The sequence below is a fragment of the Sarcophilus harrisii genome, chromosome 4, assembly GCF_902635505.1.
Source record: "Sarcophilus harrisii chromosome 4, mSarHar1.11, whole genome shotgun sequence".
In the NCBI taxonomy this organism is placed as follows: Eukaryota; Metazoa; Chordata; class Mammalia; order Dasyuromorphia; family Dasyuridae; genus Sarcophilus; species Sarcophilus harrisii.
The window spans coordinates 402468148-402494639 of NC_045429.1; the positions used below are offsets into that span (position 1 = coordinate 402468148).

The 26492-nt window shown below is 33.7% G+C and overlaps 1 protein-coding gene across 3 annotated transcripts in view; it reads right to left on the bottom strand.

Annotated features, from left to right (window-relative positions):
* Positions 1–208: 208 nt before the first annotated feature.
* The window catches only part of OLFM3 (olfactomedin 3), a 279241-nt gene continuing 252957 nt past the window's right edge, over positions 209–26492 (bottom strand). For all 3 annotated transcript variants that reach the window (XM_031967171.1, XM_023503407.2, XM_003769697.4), the window contains 3 exons: positions 19129–19348; positions 4699–4805; positions 209–2842 (listed from right to left, as the gene is read on the bottom strand). In XM_031967171.1, coding sequence (XP_031823031.1) covers positions 2165–2842; positions 4699–4805; positions 19129–19348 — 1005 coding nt within the window. In that variant the 3' untranslated portion in view covers positions 209–2164. The remainder of the gene's footprint in view (positions 2843–4698; positions 4806–19128; positions 19349–26492) is intronic.

The window sequence follows — 26492 nt, forward strand, 5'->3', positions numbered from 1 at the left end:
ACAAAGACTTACTATTCCAAGTTATCTATATTTGATGATTTTTTAAAAATTGGGCTAATATAAATGCCTTGGTTGTTTGAATCTTCCAGGATTTTTCAAGTCTTGCTATCAGAATTACCCAAACTATTAGAATAAATTTTTGAAATGAAATAGAAATCATTGATTTTCTCTTGTGTAAATGGAAAAGATAATTTTCAAGTGCAAGTAATCAGAGTTGCCCCAAATTGAAAATTAGACTTTTTTTTTTTTACTGAAATTTATGCTATTCTCATATAAGTATGGATACAGTCTTCACTGAGGAATGAAAAATGAGTTGAATACAAGCAAAAAGATTTACATCTATAATTTTTTGGTCAAAATGTCATAAATGATTGTTTTGCTGATGAAATTTGACTTTAGTTTAAGTTGTTACCTTTAAAAAATTAACATTTATATTTTTAAAACTGCATGATTCACTATTTGTTAGTATAAATATGACCTTATATTTGCCATTGGCAACATATGTCAGTTTTCCAAAACTGTATTTTTGAAAATGGTTAACTGTTATAAGGAGGCATAGTAGCCATCTCAAAGTATGTGTGGGGCTTATCACCCAGAAAGAAGATTAGATTTTTTTCTGCTTGATTCCAAAAGACAAATTAGGAGTGATATACAGTTGAAAGAAGATTTTCACAATTACATCTATCACACACTGGAATAAAAGGTTGCCTTCAAAAGTAGCAGCTCTCCCCAAAAGGTAGATCTTCCAGTAAAGGTTAAATGACCATCTATCATATGTGTTATGGAAGAGATTCTTGGTCAGATATGAATTGGGTAAAATGGACCCAAAGAGCCCTAGCAATTTCAAATTTCTATGATTCTATGGTCTTTGAAATTATTAGTTAAAATTTAGTTATTCTGTTTACATTAATTTCAAGTTTTGAGTTTTAGTATAGGAAAATAGCACTGACGGTTTTTTCTTCTCTTGAGAGGGGTAAATTCTTTTAGCAAAGACAATGAGTTATGTAAGATAGGCAGATGATTCTATACTCCTCTACTCATACTTTATTGGACTGGATAGATTCTTCAGACAATTGCAATGAATAGTATGCAATACATTTTGTATCAAACCAGTTGTGCTGGACTACTTTTGTTATTCTTAGTTGCTGATGATCCATTATATATAGTGAGGGTAAAATTCCTGCTTTGAGATTATTTTTTTCCCTATGTATATAATGTATATCCTCCAAATAGACTGTAAGTTCTTTGAGGCTAGAGGTAATTTTTCATTTTTGCTTTTGAATCCCTTAGACAGTGCCTACCATGTATTACATAATTAGGTAATACTTCTTGAATCCATTTGAATTGAAATGAATTAATGGGAAGCTAATTTTCCCATTATCTTTTTAAGGTTTACAGTGTTTATAGAAAGGGCCCAACATGAGAGCATGAGACCTTCTTGATTCCTTTCAAGCCCATCCATAATCATCACTGAAATTCGACTTCAATGTATTTTATAAAAAATAGTACTTAGTTTACTTTCACAGAAGTGAAGAGATACAATTGCACAATGGTGGTTACAATGGTAGAAATACATATTGCCAGTAAAATGTTAGCAAGAGGTTTAAAAATGTACTTTACAGCACCGCATCAGAGAATTAGGTAACAGCAAAATGATGGACATTAATTTTCCCAAGTAAACCAGATCCTTGAATATTTTTTTTTATCTTTTAAGAAATGAATGGGAGGGAAAAGTATTCTTTTTGCTTCCAATTACTACCAAAATATTTCCTGATGTGGAGCAACAAATCGACAGATTAAAAAAAGGACAGAAGTAAAAAAAGACATTCATGCATTTAAGCCACCATTAGTCTCTGACTCAAATATAAGGCAGATCATTAATCTTTTGGAAACCTTGACTTTAGTCACTCAAATTCTCTTTAGTGCTTTTCACACAAGGTCATGATTCGCCTTGCAGATCCAATAATTAAGATGCATTTCCAATGGGTCATCTTAGGACAGTCTTGGGTGTTTTTGTGACACACTCTAATAGTATAAAATGCTTTTTGGCAAATGATGAAAAAAACACATACTACAGAAAAAAATATGAGATGCTTTAGAGTTTATCACAAATGACACTAAGATAATTGAAAAATTAAAAAATAAATAAAAAATAAAGCAACACTTATGTGTCATCCTCTGTCTTAATGATGTGGAAAAGGGTGACATTGAACAGGACCTGATGTCCGTTGTTCCAGGCATACAGAGCTCTATCTCTTGCATTGTAGTCAAGCATGGATATGTGAAAATATTGGTTATGGAACGGGATATCTGTGTACTCATATGTGGAGGTTTTGGTAGAATAAGAATAATAAACCTTGGCTCCAGTTAAATGAGAGTTGGTGACATATAGGGTCCCACAGATCATGAAGGATTCTCCAGCGCTCCTTTTGGGATAGCCAGTACTCCAGCTCTTCATCACCTCCAGGGTATCTTGATTAAGCTGGCTGATGACAATGTTGCCTGCGTTCTGGTTGGTTGCATATACTGCCCACAGTCCAATCTCATCAGCCATCAGATCGATGTCAGAGAAACCACCCCATGTGTAAGGGTAAACATTATGAAAGCCAGCATATTCCAGGCTCCTCTGAGCCAGCACTCTTCCTGTGTCAAAGCTGTACTTGATGATGATATTACTCTGATACTTGTTAAAATAGAGGGAACCATTATAGACCACATGGTTAGTCCCTGCCCATTTGAAAGGGAGGTTATATGTCCTTGATTCAGCTCCACTGACAAAGTCTGCAATTGATTTATATTCACGAACAATCTTATTATTAGTGTAACTATCCATGTACCAAACCTGGAGGGAATAAAAAAAAATCAATTCAACTTATTTGCATTCTTATTAAAAAATCTAAAACCATGCAAACTAGCAGATATCAATACAGATATGTATATATATGTACATGTGTATGTATATATATATATATATATATATATATATATATATATATATAATGTATATATGAAGATTTTGAAAGCCAAATTATTTTCATGCTTTGATCTGCTATTTTATCTCCCCTCCCTACCCCTCCGCTCCTCCACCAAAGTCAGAAAGTATCTTGATTTTTGTGTATCCTTGCTATCTAGGTAGTAACTGTTTAATAAAATTTGTTGAAATAATTCAATTTAAATATTATGTCATAAGAAGGATCTAAGAGATATCTACTGAAGCTTAGTAGATAGTCTGCATTGGTGTCAGGAAGACCTGTATTCAAATCTCAAAGAACTGTCAATTCTCTAAGAAACAGTTAATAATCTGCAATGATATAGAGATTTGTTTCTATCATTCTTATGCCAATAAAATTACAATTCTTGACTCTCTTCCAAAAAACAAAATTAAAAGAAAGGTCTAAAGCATTTGTAGACATTTTAGCTCTCCTTATATTGGGAAAAGAGACAAGTGTTGAGAAGGGAAACAAATATTTATTAAATTCCTACTATATGTCAAGTACTGTGCAAACTGTTTTTGAGGAAAATTACCTTGAATGACATACATTTTATTCTATCTCCCCATCTGGAGCAAGAATCTATATTTTTACAGAAATGTCTAAGATTTCATAGTCTAGGGCCTATTTTTCCAAGTATCTTGTTTGTCTTTGGATTATGATTATATTGGATCATCACTTTAATACTAACTTTAGGTTTCATAGGATGAATTTATTATGAGAAAATGACCCACAATGAATTCTTTGTTTCCTTTTACATCAACAACTGAACCACCTTAGGTCAGGTGCCCAAAGGGTTAAATTATACTGAATTTGAAAATTCAGATAGCATTTTCCCAAAGTTCCATTGTAGTAGTTTGCCATTCCCAATTCATGAAAACATCAGAGGGAAGAACAAGAAGATTGTAAATATTGCTGAATTTAATACCTGGAACATTTCCCCTGGGATCCTCTCATAGCTTTAGAGCTAGAAGCTACCTCATAGGCAAGCTAGTGTAGCCCTCTCATTTTATAGGGGAGAAAAAAGAGATCTATTGATCTTAAATTACTTAATCAAGATCATTCAGATAGTGGGTGGCACAACCAGTATTTATACCCAAATGCTTGGTTCTACATTTGTCACACTTTTCATTGTTTCCCTTTTTCCTTTTTCTCATTTGCTGAGTTTCCTGTCTTCTATTTTCCTGTCATTCCCTTACTGCATAAATTCATAGAAGTTTCTAGCATTTAATAAGAAATATATTGCTGGAAAAGAGCTGAGAAGTCATCCTTATAAACTTCATCATTTTAAAGATGGGGAAATTGAGGTCCCAAGTGACTTGCTAAAAACAAGTGCAGAGCCTGGCTTTGAACCTAGATACTGACTCTACTTCATTTTCTACATCATCAGGAAATCTTTCCTTCAATGAATACATTTTATAAATATAAATGTAAAAACTCTATATAACTTCAATGAACTATTTCCTATGATTTTTCATAAAAATAAGATGAATGAAAACTACAACTGATGAGACTGAAACTTTTTAGTGAGGAATAATGTATCACAGTAATTTTGACATACTCATTTTGAGTGGCTAGCATCATGAATTAAATAAAATATGCAAAAACATAAGTAATATATACCCCAGAAGAAAGTTTATGTCTTTGTAAAGTTAGAATGTAAAGAAAACTTCAAAGAAAGGCAAAGATATTTGGGGCAACAACATACTCGGTTATTTTTTTCTGATGCTAAAGGATCTGTCATCCAAGCTCCAAATCGAGTTCCAGATGTCTTGACTGTAATAGGACCTGTGATTTTCATCAACTTGCCACATGCTGAAATGAGAAAAAAAAAAAAAAAAAACATAAGTACATTTCATGGACATGGAACGATTCACACTCGCACACAGAATAGGAAAAAAATGAAAATATTCTAGGTATAATCATGAGTTTTTCATAGAGATATCATATATGACAAACACATGGAGCTTTCAGATGGGGAGTTTACATTTTACCATTTTGGTCCTTGGACATTTATATTTTCTTTGCTCAAGGGGTTGTAGTTGACTTTAGACTGAGAAGACTTGAAAGTAATTTATTGTGCTTTCTGAGTAAATAAAAGAGACAGTTCAGCAGCTGTTCTGATGTGCTGGATTCAAAAAGTATTCTTCAATAGTAAGCATTTCTTTCCCATTCTTTCCCATTCCATTAACCACTGACCATTATTATAAAAGGTCATAACTGTGATTTTCAGTTAGAAAATATGTATTTCCTGAGAAAGGCATCTCTGAAATACAATTCCATGCAAATTCCCTTCTACAGTACCTGAAATAGGCATTAGGTTTTCGTAATATAAAAAAGTCTAAACAGAATAGTACAGAATAAGCAAGAAAACTCTCAAAGTTCAAGACTTCTGTTTTTATAGAGTGCATCACTATGTATTGATTGGATTGCCAGGAGATGCTGAAAGGTGAAAATGTAATGACTTGGCTAGAACCATATACTACCTTCCAGGAAGAAATTCAAGGAAGAAGTCTATCCTTCAAAAATACTGAAGTCTAAGCAAAAGATATGAAAACAAAACAGAAATCCAAAATATTTATTGTGACTAAAGAAATTATTTTAATAAAACCTGTAGTGAATATATTTATTCAGTGGTATGTGGCAGTAAATGCTGACTTTTCAGAACTGTCCAAAGATTGCACATAACTCAGGCAATTTAAGATGTGCCATTTCTCTTTTATTCTCCTGTATCATCTTATCTGCATCTGGCCTCTTTATTTCTTTCTTGTTTTCCACTCCTTTCACCAAATAATGCTGCTTTCTTCTTCATTATTATAGCAAGAAGCTTACATATTTATCACAACTTGAGAAGTGAAATGATCAGATCCTAAAAACAAAGGAGGGGAATTACTTTAGTTAGCATGATATTATATATCATAGTGTGCATTTTTCTACCATTGTTTTCCCAAAAGGTAGACTCTGGAGTGATTAATTCTTCAGTCTTATGTAAAAGTGTTATATCTTTCCTGATTCACACAAATGCACACATATACATGTAGAGTAGGAACAAAGGACAACATTTAGATATAATTATGAGTTTTTCATGAGACAAATGAAACATTAATATGAGGAATTCAAAGTGTAATGCTTTGGGCCTTGGGCATTTATATTTCATTTGCTCAAGGGGTTATAAAGTTTGGTTTGGGTTGGTTTAGATTTTACTTTCATTGTTTTCCTGAAAGAATCAGTTTCTTACTGGAAGAATCTTAAGTTGTGCGATGTAGAAATGTTATTTTTTGACATATTACTTTTGTTACAGCTGATGAATTTAGTCTTTTCTAGTAACACAAAATAACTGAATTGAAGTTCTAAAAAAGTACTCATTATTCTAATGAAATAACTATTTATGTTGGCATCTTTTAAAAATCATTTTTTCTAGTTTCCTTGAATCTGATATACTAATTTAGAGATTCTATAACACCTGACCATTTCTTCCTCAGAACTTTCCTAAGACTGCAATTTTTTTAATCATTTATTGTAAACATTGCTGAGACTTCTTGGCAGATTACTGCTGGGTAGGATGAGCAAGCTTGAAATAGCTGTTTGCTCACAGCACAAGTTGATTGTCTAAATTGTTAACCATAGCTGCCAGTTCTGCAAAATACCTAAAAATCCTACTGATTTTTTATGTTTATATAACTGGTTGATACTTGCTTGACTCATCTCACTATGTTCCCTTCCCTATAACACACACACACACACACACACACACACACACACACACACACACACCACTGCTAGTGATGAATCACCTCCATACAAGTTAATACTTATCTTCTGCATCCCAGTTTTACTCAGATTTTTCTCCCTGTCACAAAGGCTTGCTTGACAAAGATCAGGCTCCATAGCAATAGGCAATTTAAATCACTTTATGACCATTAAAAGACACTATGTAGGGCCAAATTTTTATACCTATAATTTAAAATTTTTCTATCTGAAGTATTTATGTACATATTTAATCTGTGTGAGAAAACATATGTTATATATTTTTTATCTTTTTTGGATGTCTCGGCACTGTACATTTTATATAATAGCTAATATATGTTGAAATGAGTTGAATTAAGTGTTGATTGAGTTATTAATAATGATAATAATGGCTGGCATTTATGTAGTCCTTTAAGGTTTGCAAGGTGCTTCATGTACATTATCTTATATGTAGCTCTACAATAACCCTTTGAGTTAGGTGCTATTATTATTTTCAGTAAAATTTGTTATATTTTTAAAATTAAAAGCCTCCTCTCTTTCTGTCTCTCTCTCCTTTTTGCATATTTTCCTGAAAGTTTTGTACAGATAATTTCCTTGTAATTTTTAATAGATAAAATATAAATATTAAAATGGAATTCTAAGAAGCTGCCAATGGTTCACTCATATTTAATCAATGAATAAAGGAATTTCCTTCAGATGTGCTGTACAGAAAGTACTTATTTCTTTTTTAACTAATGAGTCAGAAGTCTGCAGCTCTTGCATTTGTTCTGTTCTATTTAAATAGTCCAGGCTACCTACAATTCTTCAGGATCCATATTTCAGATAGAGAGAGAGCCTAGAGCCAAGTCTAGAGCCAAAGACAGAATATCCTCAGTCATTACTGTTTTGAAGGCTACTGGGATATGTGAATCAGATTAGATTGCAAAGTCTGTCCCTCAGCCTGTATCCAAAGCCTTAAAACATGGTAGACAGAAACTATTGACATAGCTTTCAAGGTCCCTGGATCATCTCCTTATCATAATAAAAAAAGCATAATATTTCTGTAAGAATTCTATAAATAATTATTTATTTTGGACGGAGAATCATTTACTAGCCATAGGGAAGTTCTTGATGAAGGAACTCTTTCTTGCAATGAAACTAGATGCCTTTTTTTTTTTTTTTTTTTTGCAATTTATAGCATTAGAGAGTTGGCCAGAGTACTAAGTAATTAAATTGTCTTTTTTTTTTTTTTTCCCCCAGGGCCATATCTCCAACCTGTGACGTACTTGAACTCTGGTTTTCCTTTCTCTGAGGCTGACCCGTTATCCCTATGCAATTCTACTTTTCATAATGGCCTTTTAACAAATGCTTATCCAAAATAAAATTTAAAGGAATGATGGTTAGGGCCAGGAAGCAGAACTTTAGCTTCAGCAACCTGTAGTTATATTTTAAGCTTTATTGTTGTTGTTCAGTTATTTCAGTCATTGCTGACTTTGTGACCCTATCTGGGATTTTCTTATAAAGATACTGGAATGGTTATCATTTTCTTTTTTAGCTCATTTTACAGATAAGAACCCTGTGACAAACAGGGTTAACTGACATGTCTAGTGTTATGCAACTGGTATGTGTCTGAGGCCAGATTTGAATTCAGGAAGATGAGCTTTCCCTAACTCCAGGTCTAGCACTATATCCACTGTGCCACCTAGTTGCTCTTCAAGCTTGATTACTTCTGTTTTCTCTGTTTTCCCTTCAGTTTCCTTATAAAAGTTCTTTTAGGAAAAAAAAAAATTAATTCTTTCTTCCCACCCTATGCACATGCATTGAAAGAACTTGGGAGACTAAAACTAGAGAAGAGAGGACTCAGAATAGAAGAATATATTTGTCTTAAAATATTTAAGGGTATTCTCGTGAAAGAAAGAAAACTTATTTTGATTGGCCAGAAGGCAGACGGCTAGAACTAATGGGTAAAAGCCTCAGAGAAACTGTTTCTGATTCTATATGTAGATGAACTTTTCAATAGTAAATGTTGTTCTAAAATGCAAGGTGCTGTCTTAAAGGTGGTGACATTCCTCTCAGGAAAGATCTTCTAGCAGAGATTATTAAATGTAATTAAAAAAAATGTCTACTATAACTTTTAGTTTTAGGATCAGCCAAGGAAACCACTTATATGTTACTTTTCTTTCTTTTTTATGTATAATTTTCCTAAATTACTTTAAAATATTTACAGAATCACAGAATCTTGAATTTGTAAGGGAAATTAGAGGAAATATAGTCCCAGTGTGTCCAAGGATGATCTCCTCTACAATATTTCCAAAAAGTGGCCATTCCATTTCTAACTGAACAAATTCAACAAATAGGAAATCATTATCTTCTCTGGTAGCTCATGCTAATTTTGCGGTGTACTTATTGTCTGGAATTTTTTAAAATATTGAGATTAAGCTTAAATTTTTCTTTTTGACATTTCTATCCATCATTCCTAGTTCTGTCTTCTGGAGTCATGCAGAATAAGTCTAATCTCACTTTTTTAGGTGTTATTTACAAGGTATTGAAAACAATTATCATGCCCCTTTCCAAATATTATATTCTTCATTTTATAATCTCTACTTAATTCATATAAATATCATAAGAATGATATCCTATTCACTTGCTATCTTGAGCAAGTTAAACATATGTTCATATTGTTATCATCACCACTATCATCATCATTTATTATCTTAATCATATGTTGAGTACTTCTTCATTTTCAGACACTACTAGACACCATGGATCCAGAGAAGCCAAATTTATTTTCTTATCATATCATATGACCTATGAGGCATTGATTTTCAAACAAAGCCAAGGCTAAGTGTCCAGTGAATGATTTAGGGGTTGAGGGTCAGAGAATTTGAGATCATATAAAAGAACCACAATGTACTTGAGACTTTGATAATATTTGATTCAGAGGTGGAAAGAGTCTTTGAGATTATCTAATTCAGTCTTCACTTTACACATGAAGAAATTGAAATCTAAGAAACTTAGCTAAGTCTATACAGGTAATAAATAGTAGAGCCAGGCTTTAGATCTGAATTTTTTGATTTACATTCAGAGGTATTTCTATTGTACCTTAATCATAAAGTCCTAGAATAAAGAGGAGAATAAGATTCTCACATTTTAAAGATTTTTTGCATAACAAAAACTTTTGCCTTACATTGTTGGCTAAAAGAGGAACCCATTTTCCTTCTTTAATTTGAGGATTTTCTAAATTTTCTTTCTTTGACTATATTAGCTAACTCTGGTCTTTTGCTTCATTTTTTGATTCTTATATGTCTTTCTCCTCCTGAGACTTTGAGGAACTCTTGATTAGAATGACTGGACTCTGCCTAGTATCAGGTAACTTGGCAAGACATATTGGAGCCTCATAGTAGGAAAGAAGGAATAGAGTCAATAAAAATAGAATAGAGAGAAAACTTATATTTCCAAACCTCTTTAGGTTTAAAAAGTATTTGTGAAGTTTTGGACATTTATTACACATTGCTTTGCTGACTCAGATATGACAATAAATGTTTTATTTGAAAATAAGATTATTGTTTGTCATTCACTTTATTTGATTACTGGCTACAAAAAGAAATGACAGGATTACAGAATAAGCCTTTTTAATTTCTAATAATTCTCTAATTATTAATTATTACTTATATTCCTATTAAATATTGATTCTCACGAACCTCTATGTAAATGGAAATATTTTGAGATTCACTAGATGGCACCAAACCATTGCCCTAGCACAATACTGTGCCATGGAAGTTATTGGAGAGATTTAAAAAAGTGAAATAGAAAGCTTAAGAGTCACAGTCACATCTTTTACACTTACACACACACGCACATGCACACACACACACACACCCACACACACACACACATACACTTACATATCAGAAGGGGAACCAAAACCAAAAACTTTAATTATTGTATTTTAGCTAAATTTTGAAAAAAAAACCATGTAATTATAGTGTTTGTTTGAAAAAAAAAAACTTATACTGTTGAATTAATCATAATTCTTCTATTCAGCTCAGTCCATCCATAGCAGTAAGCTGGCCACTTAAAGAATCACAGTGACAAAATAGTTTAGAGTTCAAAAGAACCACAAATATTAACTAGCCTTCCTCTCTGTTTTAAAGGTGAGGAAAATGAGTCTTACATAGTTTAAAGCATTCATCCAAGATCACACAAGTAGAAAGAGATAGAGGTAAGAATTAAATCTAGGTTTCTGTCTCCAAATCTGTCATTCTGTATATTCCATTATGATACCTTTTTAATGTTCTCTTTTTAGGGCCAATAGGGAATATTGTTGAAATATTTATGTTTTCCCCCAAAATCTTTAATTTAATAACACAAATGACAAGTTGGTTATGTTTTTAACTGAATACCATCCATAAGCATGCTCATCACAATGAACATATTAAGTACATAATACAAATATCATATTTCTCTTTCATATGAGGAAACTGTAGTTTAGAACAATTCATTGACATAGCTACTAAGCATTGGATCTGGGATTTGAACCCTTACTCCAAGTGCAGTACAACTGCCACTCATCTACAATGAATCTCAATAAAAATCAAAACAATTCTGGCTTTTAAATTTACGACCAGGGTGATTTTGGCCAAGTGGAGGTGAATTGTTCCACCTCCCCATCTCTACCTATTGGCCTCCTTGAATTCCTTTAAGTTTTTTCTAAAATCTCTCTTTTACAGGAAAGCTTTCCCAAACACTCTTAATTCCAATTTCTTTCCTCTCAATTATTTCCTACTTTTTATGTATTTAGCTTGTTTGTATATTTGCTTTTGTGTTGATTTCTCCATTAGGTGGCGATATCCTTGAGGGTATTTATCAACTGAGCTTTTCTTTTTCACAAGTATCCTCAGTGCTTATCAGAGTACCTGGTACACAGTCGGTATTTAATAAATGCTTATTGATTGACAATAATATTGTCATATGGTTCTAACAATATTAAACTCTCTGATGACTCTTGGTTTTAACAGTACAAATTATGGGTGAAACAGATGATGTGTAGAAACCCACTTGTATTTTTTATACATCCTATCTCTGTGTTTCTGGGAGATACCTAACAGTATACAGCATTCCAGCTGGTATCTACCAAGTTAATTGGGTCTCCTTTGGTTATCTGCCCACTGAGTGGCAAAATAGGTTACAAAATGCATATATTATAAATTGTTCAAGTTATTTGTTACCACTGGAATCATGAATATAGCATGGAACAAAAGTTAACATCTCTATGTACTTAAACAGGGTCATTCTTCCATTTCTTGAAGGTATATATTTAATTTTTTACATTATTATCTATACTCTCCATATTGTAATGTTTTCTCTTTTGTCAGGGAAGGGATTCATTTGGTTAGTAGTTATTGGGAAGATGCTTTCCAACTCTAGTCTCTTGGGATATGCACAAGTGTTTTCTGAAATTATACAGGTACATATTTATATTTGACTATGTTTTACATGCTATAGGTATGTTCTATACCTAGAGGGTGTTCAGTACATACTTAGAACTGACATACAGAGTAAGTCATATAAAGAGAAATATTTGAGTAGTTCTACTTCCTTTTTTATAAAGCAGATACGACTTGGATCAAATGCTAATGGACTCTATTAACCTTATGACTATTTAATTATAGGATATAAAGATCCAACTGAAACACTGCCCCAAGAAAAAACATAAAATTCTTACCTTTTACATTTAAAACCCTTCACAATGTGAATCACATCTACTTTTCTGATGTATTTTATAGTGTTCCCCTTCATACACTTTGTATTCCAGTCACATTGGCCTATTAATGACTGAAAAGATTGACTTTATGACTAATCATCAAGCTTTTGCAAAGGCTAGGCTCTGAATTTAGAACCTACTCTCTTTTTGCCTTCTCTTAAAATCCTTAATTTTCTTCAAAGTTTAGTTGAGATGTTGCTGAGATCTTTTTGATTTTCCTTAGTTGCTAGTACTCTTTTATTTCTTTTATTATTTTCTATCTGTGTACTTTTTATGTTGCCAAAAAAATTGTTGGTGACATCTTGAATAAGAAATATTACTTGGATGGTCTGTGCACTTCACTGAACCTTTACAGTATCGAGACAACACAAATAAGGACTTCAGCATGCTTTGTGATAACTTTTTGGGGGATATGAAAAAAGAATTACAGAGGATAGAGAGTCATGGATAAATTATAATCATTATCAAAGAAAACATTTACTTCATTGGAACTACAGCATCATATATCAGAGGTCTAGAGGTTAAAAGGACTTTAGAGGCACTTGAATCTTTTGATTGATGAAGAAACTGAGGATCATAGATGTTAAATGGTTTGGGATCCTTAATCGAGAGTTGGAAAGTCTCTCAGCTATTGGAGCTCAATTTTAAAGTTTTGGAAACTGAGAAAGAGAGAAATTTACTGACTTTCTCAGTATTGCAAAGATATTAATGTTAAAAGTGAGATTTGAATCTAGTTCTATGGATTCCAGAACTCTTAACTGTATTCAAATACCTATTTAATGTTTGAGCACTGCATTCTCTATTCTCTCCATGAGGAAGAATGAAAGCTTCATAAAGGTAAGGATCATTTCATTTTTCTTTTTATATCCTCAGTACCTGGCAGAATGCTTGCCACCAATGGATGCTTAATCAGTAGTGGAATTATTGAACTGAAGAGCCTCAATTCCAATAATAATCAAAACAGCTTGGAATTGGTGACTATACAGGCTATCCCTTTCATATCTAAATTCCAAATGTATCTACTAAATACCAGGGCACAGGCATGGCAATAGAGATACATTCCCTTGAGCCTATGATGCTGAGAGGTGTGCCAGATAAATAAACAAATAAACAAGAGGCAGGATTTCCAGCCCAATAAGGCTAGATTATTCCAAAATAAAAAGTTAGAATTCAGTCCTATTCTCACACTAAAATGTGAGAGTCTCACTCTAACATTACACTAACTCTCACATAGCTCCTTCTAAATTTCAGGATCTTTCTAGGTTAGAGCATTCTATTGTCTGCCACACTGTTTTAGGAGAGTCCATCTGTCCATAACAGATGCCTAGACTGTAAATAGTGGGAGGGGCTGTGGGCTAGAATTTATGATATGAATCCAGGAAACAAACAATGAACTCATTCCCAGAACCTGGAGCCTTATATTGGTGACAACAAATCCATGGGAGGCAAAAAGAGGTTCTTATAAGGCAAACCAACAAGAACAGAGCCAATATGGACCAAAAATCTGCCCTAGTATTATCTGAAAATATAACCAGATATTTTAGCTGGTAATAATTTTATGATAATATCCACAACATTGGATAGGGACTTGTTCACAGTAGGCACTCTATGTAGTTTTCTAAAAATTTGTTTATTTGAACTGAGTCTTCCCTTTCCCTCTAAGTTTGATGCCAGTTACATTGGAACAAAAACAAAAAGATCCAAACTAAGTAGTAGGCATAGGTCATCTCAGGACATTTTCCTGTGTTTCAAAAGGGAAAATGATTTAAATCTGTTTAGCTAGCCTTGAAAGGTAGAATTGAGAACAAAGTCAGATGTTACAAAGAGGTGGTTTTTAAGTTTTTAACATTATGTAAAGTTAAACTCTCTAATGATTAGATCTAAAAATAATTAAAATAAAGTTCTTTATCACTGAAGATCTTCAAATTGAGATTGAATGAACTTATTCTTGATTTTACAGAACGGAATTGCTATTTAGTCAACTAGAAAACTTTTGAGGCTCCTTCTAATCCTTAACTTTAGTGGATTTTTCCTTTTTTTAAACCTGAATCTGTGATCCTATTGGTGTAGAAAAAACATGGTGAGGAGTCTCCCTGTACCAGTGCAGATTGGTACTGGATTTTCAGTTTGTAGCCTTTGAGAGAGGTACTGAGTAGTTAACTGATGCCCTTAAATGGAGATGGAACAAAAACTAACATTTCTATGTTTGAACAGGGAGAATCTCCCATTCCTAGAAGACATATAATTAGCTTCTTACACTGTTATCTATACTCTGAGTATTGCAGTATTTTCTCTTTTGGCAAAGAAGGTATTTATTTGTTTGGAGGTTAATGTGAAGATGCATTCCAAATCTAGTTTTTTGGGACATGCACAGTGTTTCACATAGGCATAGGTCAGAGGCAGGACAGAAACAACACTCATCCTAGAGACAGAGAGTCTGCCTTAAATCTTATCACTGACTCCCCCATACTTATGGGATTTTGGGCAAATCCTTTAATATTTCTGTGTCTATTTCCTCATTTGTAAAATGTGGGGATTGTAATAAATATCCTTAAAGGTTCTTTCTATCTACATCTACTAACTCAAGTCTTCTCTTCTCTGAGGCTCTCATGATGACTCTTAAATTTTTCTTTATTCCAGCCAAAGATAGCGTAACCTATGAAGTAACCCAAACTATTCTTATTATGAAAGCAGAATATAACAAGGAGTTGTTTAATTTAAATAAAAGTGACAAAGACAACATTCTCATGTTTTTTCTAACCACATCATTTCTAGTGAAAATGAAGTGGATCACATATTTACATACCTATACGTAGATAAAGATATCTATACACATACATATATGTACATGTACCTGTACATGTACATATATGTGTATGCTATGTATGCATGTATATGTTGCATAAATGTGGCAATTGCTCCCTTATGCATAAATATGGCAATTGCTCCCTTATCTCTGGAAACAACAATTATGAAAAGGAATCCACATAGTCTTTCCCTTCAGAATGATGGCCACTGATGAGTTGGATGACTTTTTGCTACTAGTTTAGGGTTTCTCTTTATATTTTTAATTTCAGCATTTCTCGAGGAAATGATGTTTTTAAATGGCTTTGATAGAAAGTGGTATTCTTTGATTATTGTAGTAGAGGTCAACATAAAGTGAAGCATTCAGATTTCGTTCTACTGTTGAGATACAGTGGAATATATGCAACATCTCAGGAATAGATGATTCTGCAATTGTCTCCTTCTATGGTAACACTACATTTTATTTACAAGACAATTTGTCTGGATCTTTATCATTGTGGTGTTATGAATGCTTCCTTGGATTTGGAATCAGAAAGATCTGGGTTTGAAATTTCTTCAGACATTTACTAGTTGTATGACTGGGAAAACCATGTTTTTCCCCTAGGTCTAATGCCCTCATCATCAAAATAAAATTATCAGACTTGATGAAATCTTGATGAGAAGACAAAGATCTAAATTTGTCTTCTTATAACTACAAACTACAAATTTGTTAAAGTTGAAATTTTATATATTTGAAACACTGCCATCTAACCCTTAAGAGGAATGTTTCTATACAGATTTAAGCAAGGGCATTAAAAAAATACACATTTAGTAGGGTAAAAGGTGTCCAGTTCATGTTTATTAGGATCATTAGAAGGGACTGGGGAAAAGAAGATTCATAGGGAGCATGGCAACTATCATAAAATATTTAAGTTTTGTCACATGGAACAATGATTAGACATATTTTGCTTAACTGCAGAGGTAGTAGAGTACAGGACCTGGAGTCAGGAAGACTCATCTTTTTGAGTCTAAATCTGGCCTCAGACATTCCATAGCTTTGTTATCCGGAAAAAATCATTTAACCTGTTTGCCTCAATTTTCTCATCTGTAAAATTACCTGGAGAAGGGAATGGCAATTCATTTCCAGTATCTTTGCCAATAAAATCCCTGATAGGGTAGGAAGAGTTAACATTACTGAAAATAATTGAAAACAACACAAAAAGAGAAGAATAAAATAGGAGGAAGTTGCAAAGAGGCAAATTTTGAGGGCAGATTTGAAATTAGGTTTTCCTGATTCCAGACCCAGCACTTTATCAATTGCCCCATGTATTTTTTCCAAACTTTTACTTCTTTCTTCTGCTCACTCCTTATTCTAACACATAATCTTACTCTACTCAAGGGAAACATTTTTCTGAAGTTAATGAGGAACCAAGTGCTCCCTGGAGTATCTTCTATGTGCAAGCATTCTTTTTTTTCTTAACAACATAGAGTTAGTTCCTGAAAGAGCTTCACCTTCCTTCCCATTTCAGTTCATGGCCAATTGCTCATTTTATATCTGTGTTGTAGACACGAATCCCAGGAGGACCTAAGTGAAATCACCAACTCATAAAGTTTATGAAGTAGTAGATATAGATACCAACAAAATTCAAGCCATATCCTACCATAGAAGAGAGCAATGATTTTGCAGTCAACTCATGGACAAATAATATGAATTCTATCTATGAATCAGGAATATTGTCTTTGGCTTTTGTCTGCCAAAAGACAGATTTTGGCAGATGGATTTTAACCACTGACACCATAATTCTGCAGAGTACTGAACATACTTTGGTGGAGTTTTGCCCACTTCTATTTTCCAGAAAGTTCTAGGATATTGTCCTTGATTCCACATAGTAGCATTCCCACTATTTTAGTAACCTTATAGGCAAAGAGTCATTGGTCATATATATGATATTCTTTTCCATTTACAAGGCTGTTAGAGGGACCACCCAGTAGTAACAGTTTCTGCTTTATTTATGGAATCATTAATCTTGAATCCTGGCACTAACATTTTCAGTCTGTGTGATAACTTATTTGAACCTTGGTTTTCTCTTTGATAAAGGAGTATCATAGAATCATAGAATCTGAGGGGGAATAGATCTCAAAAGCCACATAGCCCAATCCCTTTATTTTATAAATTAGGACAGTAGGATTCAGGGAGGATAGATGATTTGCAAAATCATGGTAATATATATATAGGATTTTAATTCAGACCTCTGAGTCAATGCTCTTTTTCCTGTGTACATTGATATTTTCACACTTGACCTTCCAGAGATCTGTGAAGAAAGCATTTTCTAAAGCTTAAATCATTGCATATTTTTTTTGCTATATTATTAAAGATATTTAGAGATGAAAGAGACTTTAAAGATTATATAATGGAAGCATGGATCTTCACTTTATTCTGTATTTAGTTGTATTTCTGATCTTATGATTTTCATCTTACTAAAATGGTACCAAGTTTCCCAGGAAGTCAGTCATTTTTAAATCAAGTATCTTTAAATACTACTGAATACTTAATTCATTTTAGAATCTACTTCCAGAGGAACATTGTTATGTTGGAAGTTGCCTGGGAGAAGATAATTTAGATGGTGAAGAACCTTAAAGTTAATGTTCACGTGATCATTTGAAAGACCTCGGGTAATTTAGGATGGAGAAGAGAAAGCTTAGAATTGATAAAGCATCTTTTCTCGGGAATTTGTACACTCATTTGCTTGGCTCCTCTAGGTAGAACTAAGAAGTTTTTGGAAGCTACAGAGAGGTAGATACATTTAGGTTTTATGACAGAATAAAATTATGAAGTATTAAAGTTATCCAAGTGGCTTCTGGAGTAAGTAATGAGCTCTCTCTTTCTCTCTCTCTGAAGGTCATGAGGAATGGGATCATTGCTTCCTTACTGAGACAAGAAACTCACTTATACTGGCTAATGAGACAAATATTAGAGATATGCATCTTTGTGGAGTATGCTGATTGCAATAGTTTTTGAATCTAATCTTGTGTCTTTCTTTCTGTCTCCCAAATATCTTTATCAAATAGTTGACCAGGGACATGAGAAATCATCTTGCCAAAGTCAACCAATCCTTATGTATCAGAGACAATATTTGTACTCAAGACTTTCTCACATAGAGGTTGGATTTCTATTCACTCTTCCAGGATAACTCTCATGACACATTTGAGAAGAAATAATGGAATATTATTCTGTTATTAAAAGTAAAACCAAACCATTTGATTTTGAAAATATATTCAAATCAAAATGACTTCTGGAATAGCTGGGTAGTACAGTAGATAGAGAACTGACCCTGAAGCAGGAGGATTAGAATTCAAATCAGACCTCAAACAAGTAATAGCTTTGTGATTCTGGGCAAGACATTTAACCCTGACTTCTTCAAAAAAAAAGTCAAAGAATTTTCTTTTCCAATCATATAGACTCTCCTTGTAATAAGTAAATTATTTTTTATCACCGCAATACATGAGTTTAAGAAGGCTTGCTTGGGAAAAGCTAGTTGTTATAGTGGATAGAGCACCAGCTCTGAAGTCAACAGGGCCTGAGTTTAAATCTGGTCTCAGACACTTAACATTTCCTGGCTGTGCGACCTTGGGAAAGTCACTTAACCCCAATTGCCTCAGCAGCAGCAGCAGCAGCAACAACAACAACAACAACAACAACAACAACAACAACAACAACAACAACAACAACAACAACAACAACAACAACAAAAGGCTTTCATGGCTTCTAAGAACAGCCATCTTTGATATAACAAAAGCAAAAGATTAGTTTTTAGTAAAGATAAATATACAACTCAGAAAAGTAAATAAAATCATTTAACTTACTTAGTTTCTTCATGCAGTCTCGAAGTCTGGTTTCTAAGCTGAGTACTCTCTGATGCAGTTCCTCATAGTCATAGGCCCCAATTTCTTCCTGAATTCCTGTGAGGACTGCAGACAGATTCCTAATTTCCTCTTTGAACTGGGTGATTAACTTGGCATCCGTTTTGTACTGTTCCAGGACTGGGATCAAGGGCAAGAGCTCATCCATCTTTTCTTTTAACTCCTGTGAAAAGCAGCCAATTGTTCCTGAGAGCAGTTTAAAACAGATCACACAGCTAAATCCCTTTAATATGATACTTAAGGGTGATTATTGGAATGGCTTCAGAATTTCTTATTGATTTTAAATAGAAATTGGTATTTAGGGGAAAATGTAAGTGACCCCAGTATTATGCACCATCAATCCAATTATCCCAGTATTTCAGTATAAGAAGCCTCTATTTTGTTTTTTAAATAAGGTAAAATAAAAGTTTCTTGAAAATAAACTAATCTTTAGCATAAATAGAAAAAATGTGGTGGTAGAAATTAAGGGTTTATGTATTAGTTCCAAATATTTTTTTTGTTTTTGTGTTTTTCATACTTTGTTAAATGAAGGCTGTGAGATAGCATAGTGAAATAGCTAAAGGGTGGGCTTTGGAAACTGGAAGACCAGAGTTGAAGTTTTGCTCCTATCAATGACTAGATATGTAACACTGGCCAAGTCACCGAACTGTTTAGTGCCCCCAGGAAGCTTTTTAAGTTCCTGGCAATTGCCTCTCTCTCTCTGTTTGTGTGTGTGTGTGTGTGTGTGTGTGTGTATCTGAGGAAGACATTTCTATACCAGGGATTTCTCACATTGATGAAATCATAGATAGAGGCTGGGCCAAACATTACCCATTCATTTAAAAAAAAAAAGGCAAAATACCTACAACAAAAAAACCAAACCTTGTTTTTCTTTGAATTTATGATTTGGGAAGACATTTGGCATAAAGTATTCCTAAATGCAAAAATATTTCTTCCCCTCCCAATCATATTTTTGATAGAATTAGTTGTATGGCCACAGGCAAATCATTTAACAGTAAATTAGGTAATTTTCTAAAGATTATAAGTTACAGTTCAATTTCCCTCCCAAATAGTTATTCCTTTCTCCAGGTTGCTCCTTATTTTGTCAAAAAATCTTATCCACTCTGGGGAAGTTTTATGAAGTTATTGAACACCCACATTCTTCCTGGATTATCTCCTGTGCACAAGTAGTTATTATTGTTTGTATTATTATTAACAATTTAAAAGTAATTCCTAAAGCCATTTCACCATCTTTCTCATTTTAATGCTTGAATTATTCAGTGTATTTCTCTGTAACAGATAAGAATTCTAGGAAGGTTTAAATTGTTCAAGTCATGAGTTACTAGTCATGACTAGATCCTGATGAAGATATCAACAAAACCTAATAGAAGAGAGAAATGTTTCAATAGTCAACTTGTGACTCAATGCTTGTAGAATGCTACAAATTATGCCTTTATTCTAAGAACATCTCTTTTACTCATTGGATCTGAAGTACTGACATCCTCATTTCCCAAGGGACCCAAAAAGCTTTGGTAGAGCATTTGGAAGGGAGAAAAGGAAGGAGTGAATGAGAGAGACAGAGAGAAACAGAGATAGAGAGACAGAGAGAGAGATACAGAGAAACACATACAGAGTGGGAAGGGGGGGGGAGAGAGAGAGAGAGAGAGAGAGAAAGAGAAAGAGAGAGAGAACAAAAGAAAAAGGAAGGAAGGAAGAGAAAAAAATTAGAAAAGGAAGAAAAATGGAAGAAGACAAAGGAAAGAAACAAAGAAAGAATTGTTTTTTGTACTCATTTGGATTACTTGGAATAAATTTCCCCCATTAGCATGAAGAACTGAGAATTAAGTGCATTTAAAATGAGTGCTTGCCCATGTGAGATAAAGTAACTCTTTCAGAACACTTGTTTACTACTATGTCTAATGGATATTATTTTAGCCAACTGAGCACTCTGCACTTTAAAAATGTTGATTTGCCTTCCTATATCAAGATACTTTTTTGGTGAAAAAACTTCACTTCCCTTGCCATATTGCAAGGATCAGTCCCAATGAATTCTCTCAACAAATATTTATTAAGAGTTGTCTCTGTGTCAGGCAATTTATTATACTCTGGAAGTACAAAGTTAATTATGAATTAGTCCCGGCTCTTAAAATGCATATATTCTACTGGGGATAGGGGTTAAAGAGATGAACATGTAAATGGCTAAGTGCATACAAAGTATGCACAGTAAATAGAAAGGTATCTTTTTTTGGGGGGGTATAGGAGTAGTGAGAGCAAAGCAATGTTTATTAGAAGGATCTAGAAAGACCTCATATAAAACATACACTTGAGCTGAACACTGAAGGAAGGTTAGCTTTCTAAAAGGTGTAGGTGTGGCAGCATTATGTGTGGAACAGCCTGTGCAAAAATGTGGTGGTGGACCATAGAAACGTTGTATTTTGGAGAGCATTTAGAAGGCCAGCCTTTCTGGTAGATTGGCTGTGTGATGTGAAAATAGTGAGAAATTACTCCAGGAAAATAGGTAGAAACCAGACAATGAAAGATTTAAATTGTGAAACAGAGGTGTTTGTATTTTTATCATGGAGAAAATGGGGAACTTCATAATACCCATAATTTTTCAATGGCATTCTTGGAGAAAGAAAAGCAGAATAAATCTTTGCTTTCATGAGACTCCACCTTTTCCCCCCTAACTTTCAAAAAGTGGGTAGTTGTCAGTTTTCATACAATCTAACAATTTCACTCAGTCTTATGTTTAATGCAGAACAATATCATTCGAGGCAACAAATTGCCATTTTTATAATCAATTGAGAATAATCCATAGGTGCCATCAGAATGCACATTGTACAGCTAGCTAATTTAAGCAGTAGAAAATTGCATTTTTAAATTACATTTAGAAATTGTTATTACAATAAATGCACTAAAATAGCAAGAGATCCCATTGGTGTACTGATTTATGGATTGATGTTCCTTGTGGGGAAATTTCCACTTGAATTTAGGGCATGTGTGCAAAATGTGAGGGAGGAGGGAGTCTGCATTATGAGTGAGATCTCTCAAAAAATCAGAGTTAAAGGGCCTGAAATATAGAGTTAGCCTCATTTGGAAATACATTTGTTAGAGCATCATGTCATTCCTAAAGGATAGCAACATTGTTCATTATGATTTTAATAAAAATACTTCTGTTAGTATCATTCAGTCCACGTCATAAGCACTACTAGGAAGACAGTATTGTTCTTGTAATGTGAAAATGTAATGTGAACTCTAAGGAAGGTAGGGTCCTGACGATGACATGGCACAGTTTCAACAATTCAGTTTCTTTCTGAAAGAAAGCAGGGTGTTTGTATTATTTTGACCTTAATATTCCATTATTTGACTGCTATCAATACATTTTCCAGCTCTGGGAACTTCTCAGAGAGTTCAATGAGAACAAAATCGAATATTAAAAAGGTTGAAGTAAAACAACATAGAGCTGGGCTTAATGACTTATGCTGGACTTTGCCTTCCTGGAATTTTGCTATTCTGATGACAGGTGCTATATGAATGACTAATCTATAATTGTGTAGCAGAAACCATCCTGCCTAAAAATAATGACTACTTGAATGGGCAAGGGTACAATTTTTCAAATTTAAGTTTAGTAGCACAAATCCCATTAGTCTTTTTGATGAGTTGAAAGTAGTGTGGAAGATATTGTCCACATCAACTGATTGGAGAAATAAATTCATTTTGCTTTAAAAGTATTTTCAAAAGCAATGTTTTTTTTCCCTTCATAATTTAACCAGGAGATGCAGGGACATGCTGATAAATGTTTAATATAATAATCAACTCAACCCCCCCCCCCCGTACCCACAATATACTTTAAAGTTTTAATTGCATTACTAACATTTTCTCCATCATTTTCTTATCTGGACAATCAGATAATTGATCGATTGTATTGGACAATCAATACAATACTAAATTAAGCACTAATTTTTGTAACTTTTCTCAAATATTCACATTTAAAATTCCCACGATAAAAATGTCCCCAGGGAGATGATTCACTGGTTAGAATACTGAACCTGGAATCAGGAAATCTTGAGTTCAAATCTCGTTTCACACACTTATTATGTGAAACTGGGCAAGTCACTTACCCTTTATAAACCTTAATCCTCTGGAGAAGGAAATGACAAACCATTTCAGTATCTTTGCTTAGAAAACCCCATCTGCAGCCACAAAGAGTGAGATCCAATTGAACAACAATGAATGCTCACTTAAAATTTGACAATTGATTCTCATAAGCCAATTCAAACTTGCTCTAACACATCTGAAGGGACAATCTGTCGTTTTCTTTCAAATACATCACCAGAGTAAGAATGACAAATTGAACAGAAAATTCCCCTTGGAGCCAAGGAAGACCTTGTTTAAGGGCCTGTTTGTAACACAAAGAAGCTGTGTGATCCTGCGGAAATCAATCAGCCCATCATTTCTCCAGGAAGTTATACTCCAGGAAGTATCATAGAATTGGAGCTTTGAAAAGGAACTTAATGCTTATCTGCTTTAATCCAACCTTGAAAGATTCTTCCTCTCTAAAATATCGGATAAAGTGGTCATCTAGCACCTGTTTTATAACTCCCAGGATGGGAATATCTCTGCTGATTGAGGGAGTTCATGGCATTTTTGGACAGATTGAATTAGTAGGATGATATTTCAAAATGGAGTCTACATTAACCTCTTTTCAACTTCAACTCATTTTTCCTGCTCCTATTTTTGAGAATCAAGCAGAATTAATTCTAACCTTTCCTCTGTAGTGCAATCTTTCAAATGCTTGGAAGTAGTTAGCATGACCTCTTTGAGTCTTCTTTCTTTTGCCCTGAGTGTCTCTAGTTCTTTCACCCATTCTTTATATGATATCATTTCAAAGCCCTTTGCAATTCTGGTTATTACCCTCTGGACAATTGAGGCTTATCAATATCCTCTTTACATCACCTTTTCTAGAACTGAACACAGTACTCCAGAAGAAGAATGATGAAGGTGGAACACAATGGAACCCCCCTGTTCCTCGAAGTTCTGTCCCACTTCATACAGTCCCAAAGCACATTAGCTGGGATTTTTTTGATTATTGTTTGTTTTAGTTTTAGGTTTTTTTTTTGGTTGTTGTTGCTACATTTGTTTTTAAACATGTACAGATCTGTATTGGTAGAGCTCCATGTAATTTTTATTCTGCAACATTCTTTCATTCCAACACTAACCATGTTTGACAAAGTATGTAACACATAGTAAAGCTCCATGTAACTTTTATTCTGCAACATTCTTTCATTCCAACACTAATCATGTTTGACAAAGTATGTGACACATAGTAAAGAATTTTTTCTATACCAATAAAGTCACAGATCATGCTTAGAGATCTAGCGTTGGAAGGACCTTAGAAGCCTATCAATTTAACAGTAAGTGGAGAATTAGAATTGAATTCATTTATCCACTGAGGGTGTTACAGAGAGAGTCATAGAGAGTGTCAAGATTTGAATTTAGATCCTGAGTCTTTAGTCCCACTTTCCACTATATTGCACTACTATGCTCAAAATAAAGCCACACCAAAAAGGAGACCTTTTTCCAAATTTATAATTTTATCAGGCTGAGAAACTCCTATCACAGAAATACATTCCACAGATAAAGATCCATGACAGTGAAACTAGTTGTCATAGAGATGAATGCTGGGACTTATCAAGAGATTAATTGAGTTGCCCATATTCAGGATATTTCGCAGATAAGATTTGAACCCATATTGTCCTAACTACCTTAATATCTTATATTTGTTCTGTCAGGTTCCATCATTCACTATTATAGTGTAAGCCACTGAAGACATTCCAAGTCCATAAATTATCTCATGTGTTCCAAAGATGATTTGCTTTATTTTTTTTAAGGGATCCTATTCTATATTTTGGAATTTTTAAAATATCTGTCATGAGAGAAAGTTTGCATAGTAGAAAGCATCAGCCAGAGAGGTCAGGTGAATGGTATTCAAGTGACAACCATGCCATTCACCAATTATTTGACCTTGGATAAATTTGTTAAACTCTCTTTCAAGGTCTCTGTAAACAAGGGCACTCTCAAGAGTCTCTCTGCAGAGTATTAGAATCAACACAGAAGATACTTATAAAAGATTGCCAGCATGAAGTGCCTTGGCAAAGAAGGAACTACGCCCTATGAAGGAAAGCAAAATTGCAGTAGTTCTAAAGAAAAGGGAGAGGTAAAAATTTAAACATCTGCATTTCTAAGATTCATATAAACAATCTATGCTCCACCTGTGGCAGAGTATTCTCAACTCATATTGGTCTGAATGGCCACATTCAGACATAATGTAACGTAACTCCAATAGAGTAATGCCGTTTTGGTTCTTTTCAAGAATGAAGGAAAACAACCAACCAACCAACTAGCTATCCTTTCTATTCTTCTTTTATCTCATTTATAAAATGAGAGGATTATGATAGGTGATCTTTATAGTTTCAGCTTCTATGATTTTCTATGATATGGAAACTCTAGATTTATAAAGTTGTTTTGTTTTATTATATCAACATGCAACCAAGTCAGTCAGTCAGTAATCAGAAGTGCCTACTATGTGCTGGCCACTGTGTCAGAGAAAGTACTGAAATGGAAGGTCATCTGGGAATAAAAGTTGATTCAAGCCTTTCTTTTGAGATATTGCATGGCATTAGATCAATGTCTGGCCCTGTAGTCAGAAATACCTAGTTCAAACTCTGTCTCTGATAATACCGTTTGCATGATTAGAGGCAAATGCTAGATGTCTCAGTGTCACAGCCTGGTCTCAATGACTAAAAGCTCCATGAGTTGCCAATCTCTATTGGTGAAGGAAGTTTCCACAATGGGTTTTCCCCACACAAGGAATGACAGATTCCAATTAAAAAAAAAAAAAATATATATATATATATATATATATATATATATATATATATATATATAGTACACTGGTGTCAGCTGGAACTATTTTGGGAAATTGTTAAATGTTCTATGTGAGTATTTTTACCTTAGATGTTGGCAAACACTACACATCAGCACTTGATTTATTATTCTGTTGAATGTCTAGACTTGAGAAAGTGAAGAAGAAAGTGTTAATGATGTGGATAAGAGCAGGTTGTATATAATTTTCCCCCTATAGAAACCATTGTTTGACATTTATCAGCATTCTACTAAATCTTAGTGAAAATGAAATTTAGTTAATTATTGTATTTGACTATTCTAAATACTGTATATGGTCAGTGCTTATTTGTGGGTCTAAGTGATGCTTTCAGCATCAACATCATTCTCTCAAAGAGTGAATTTTTTTTTTTCTTTTTGTGTTT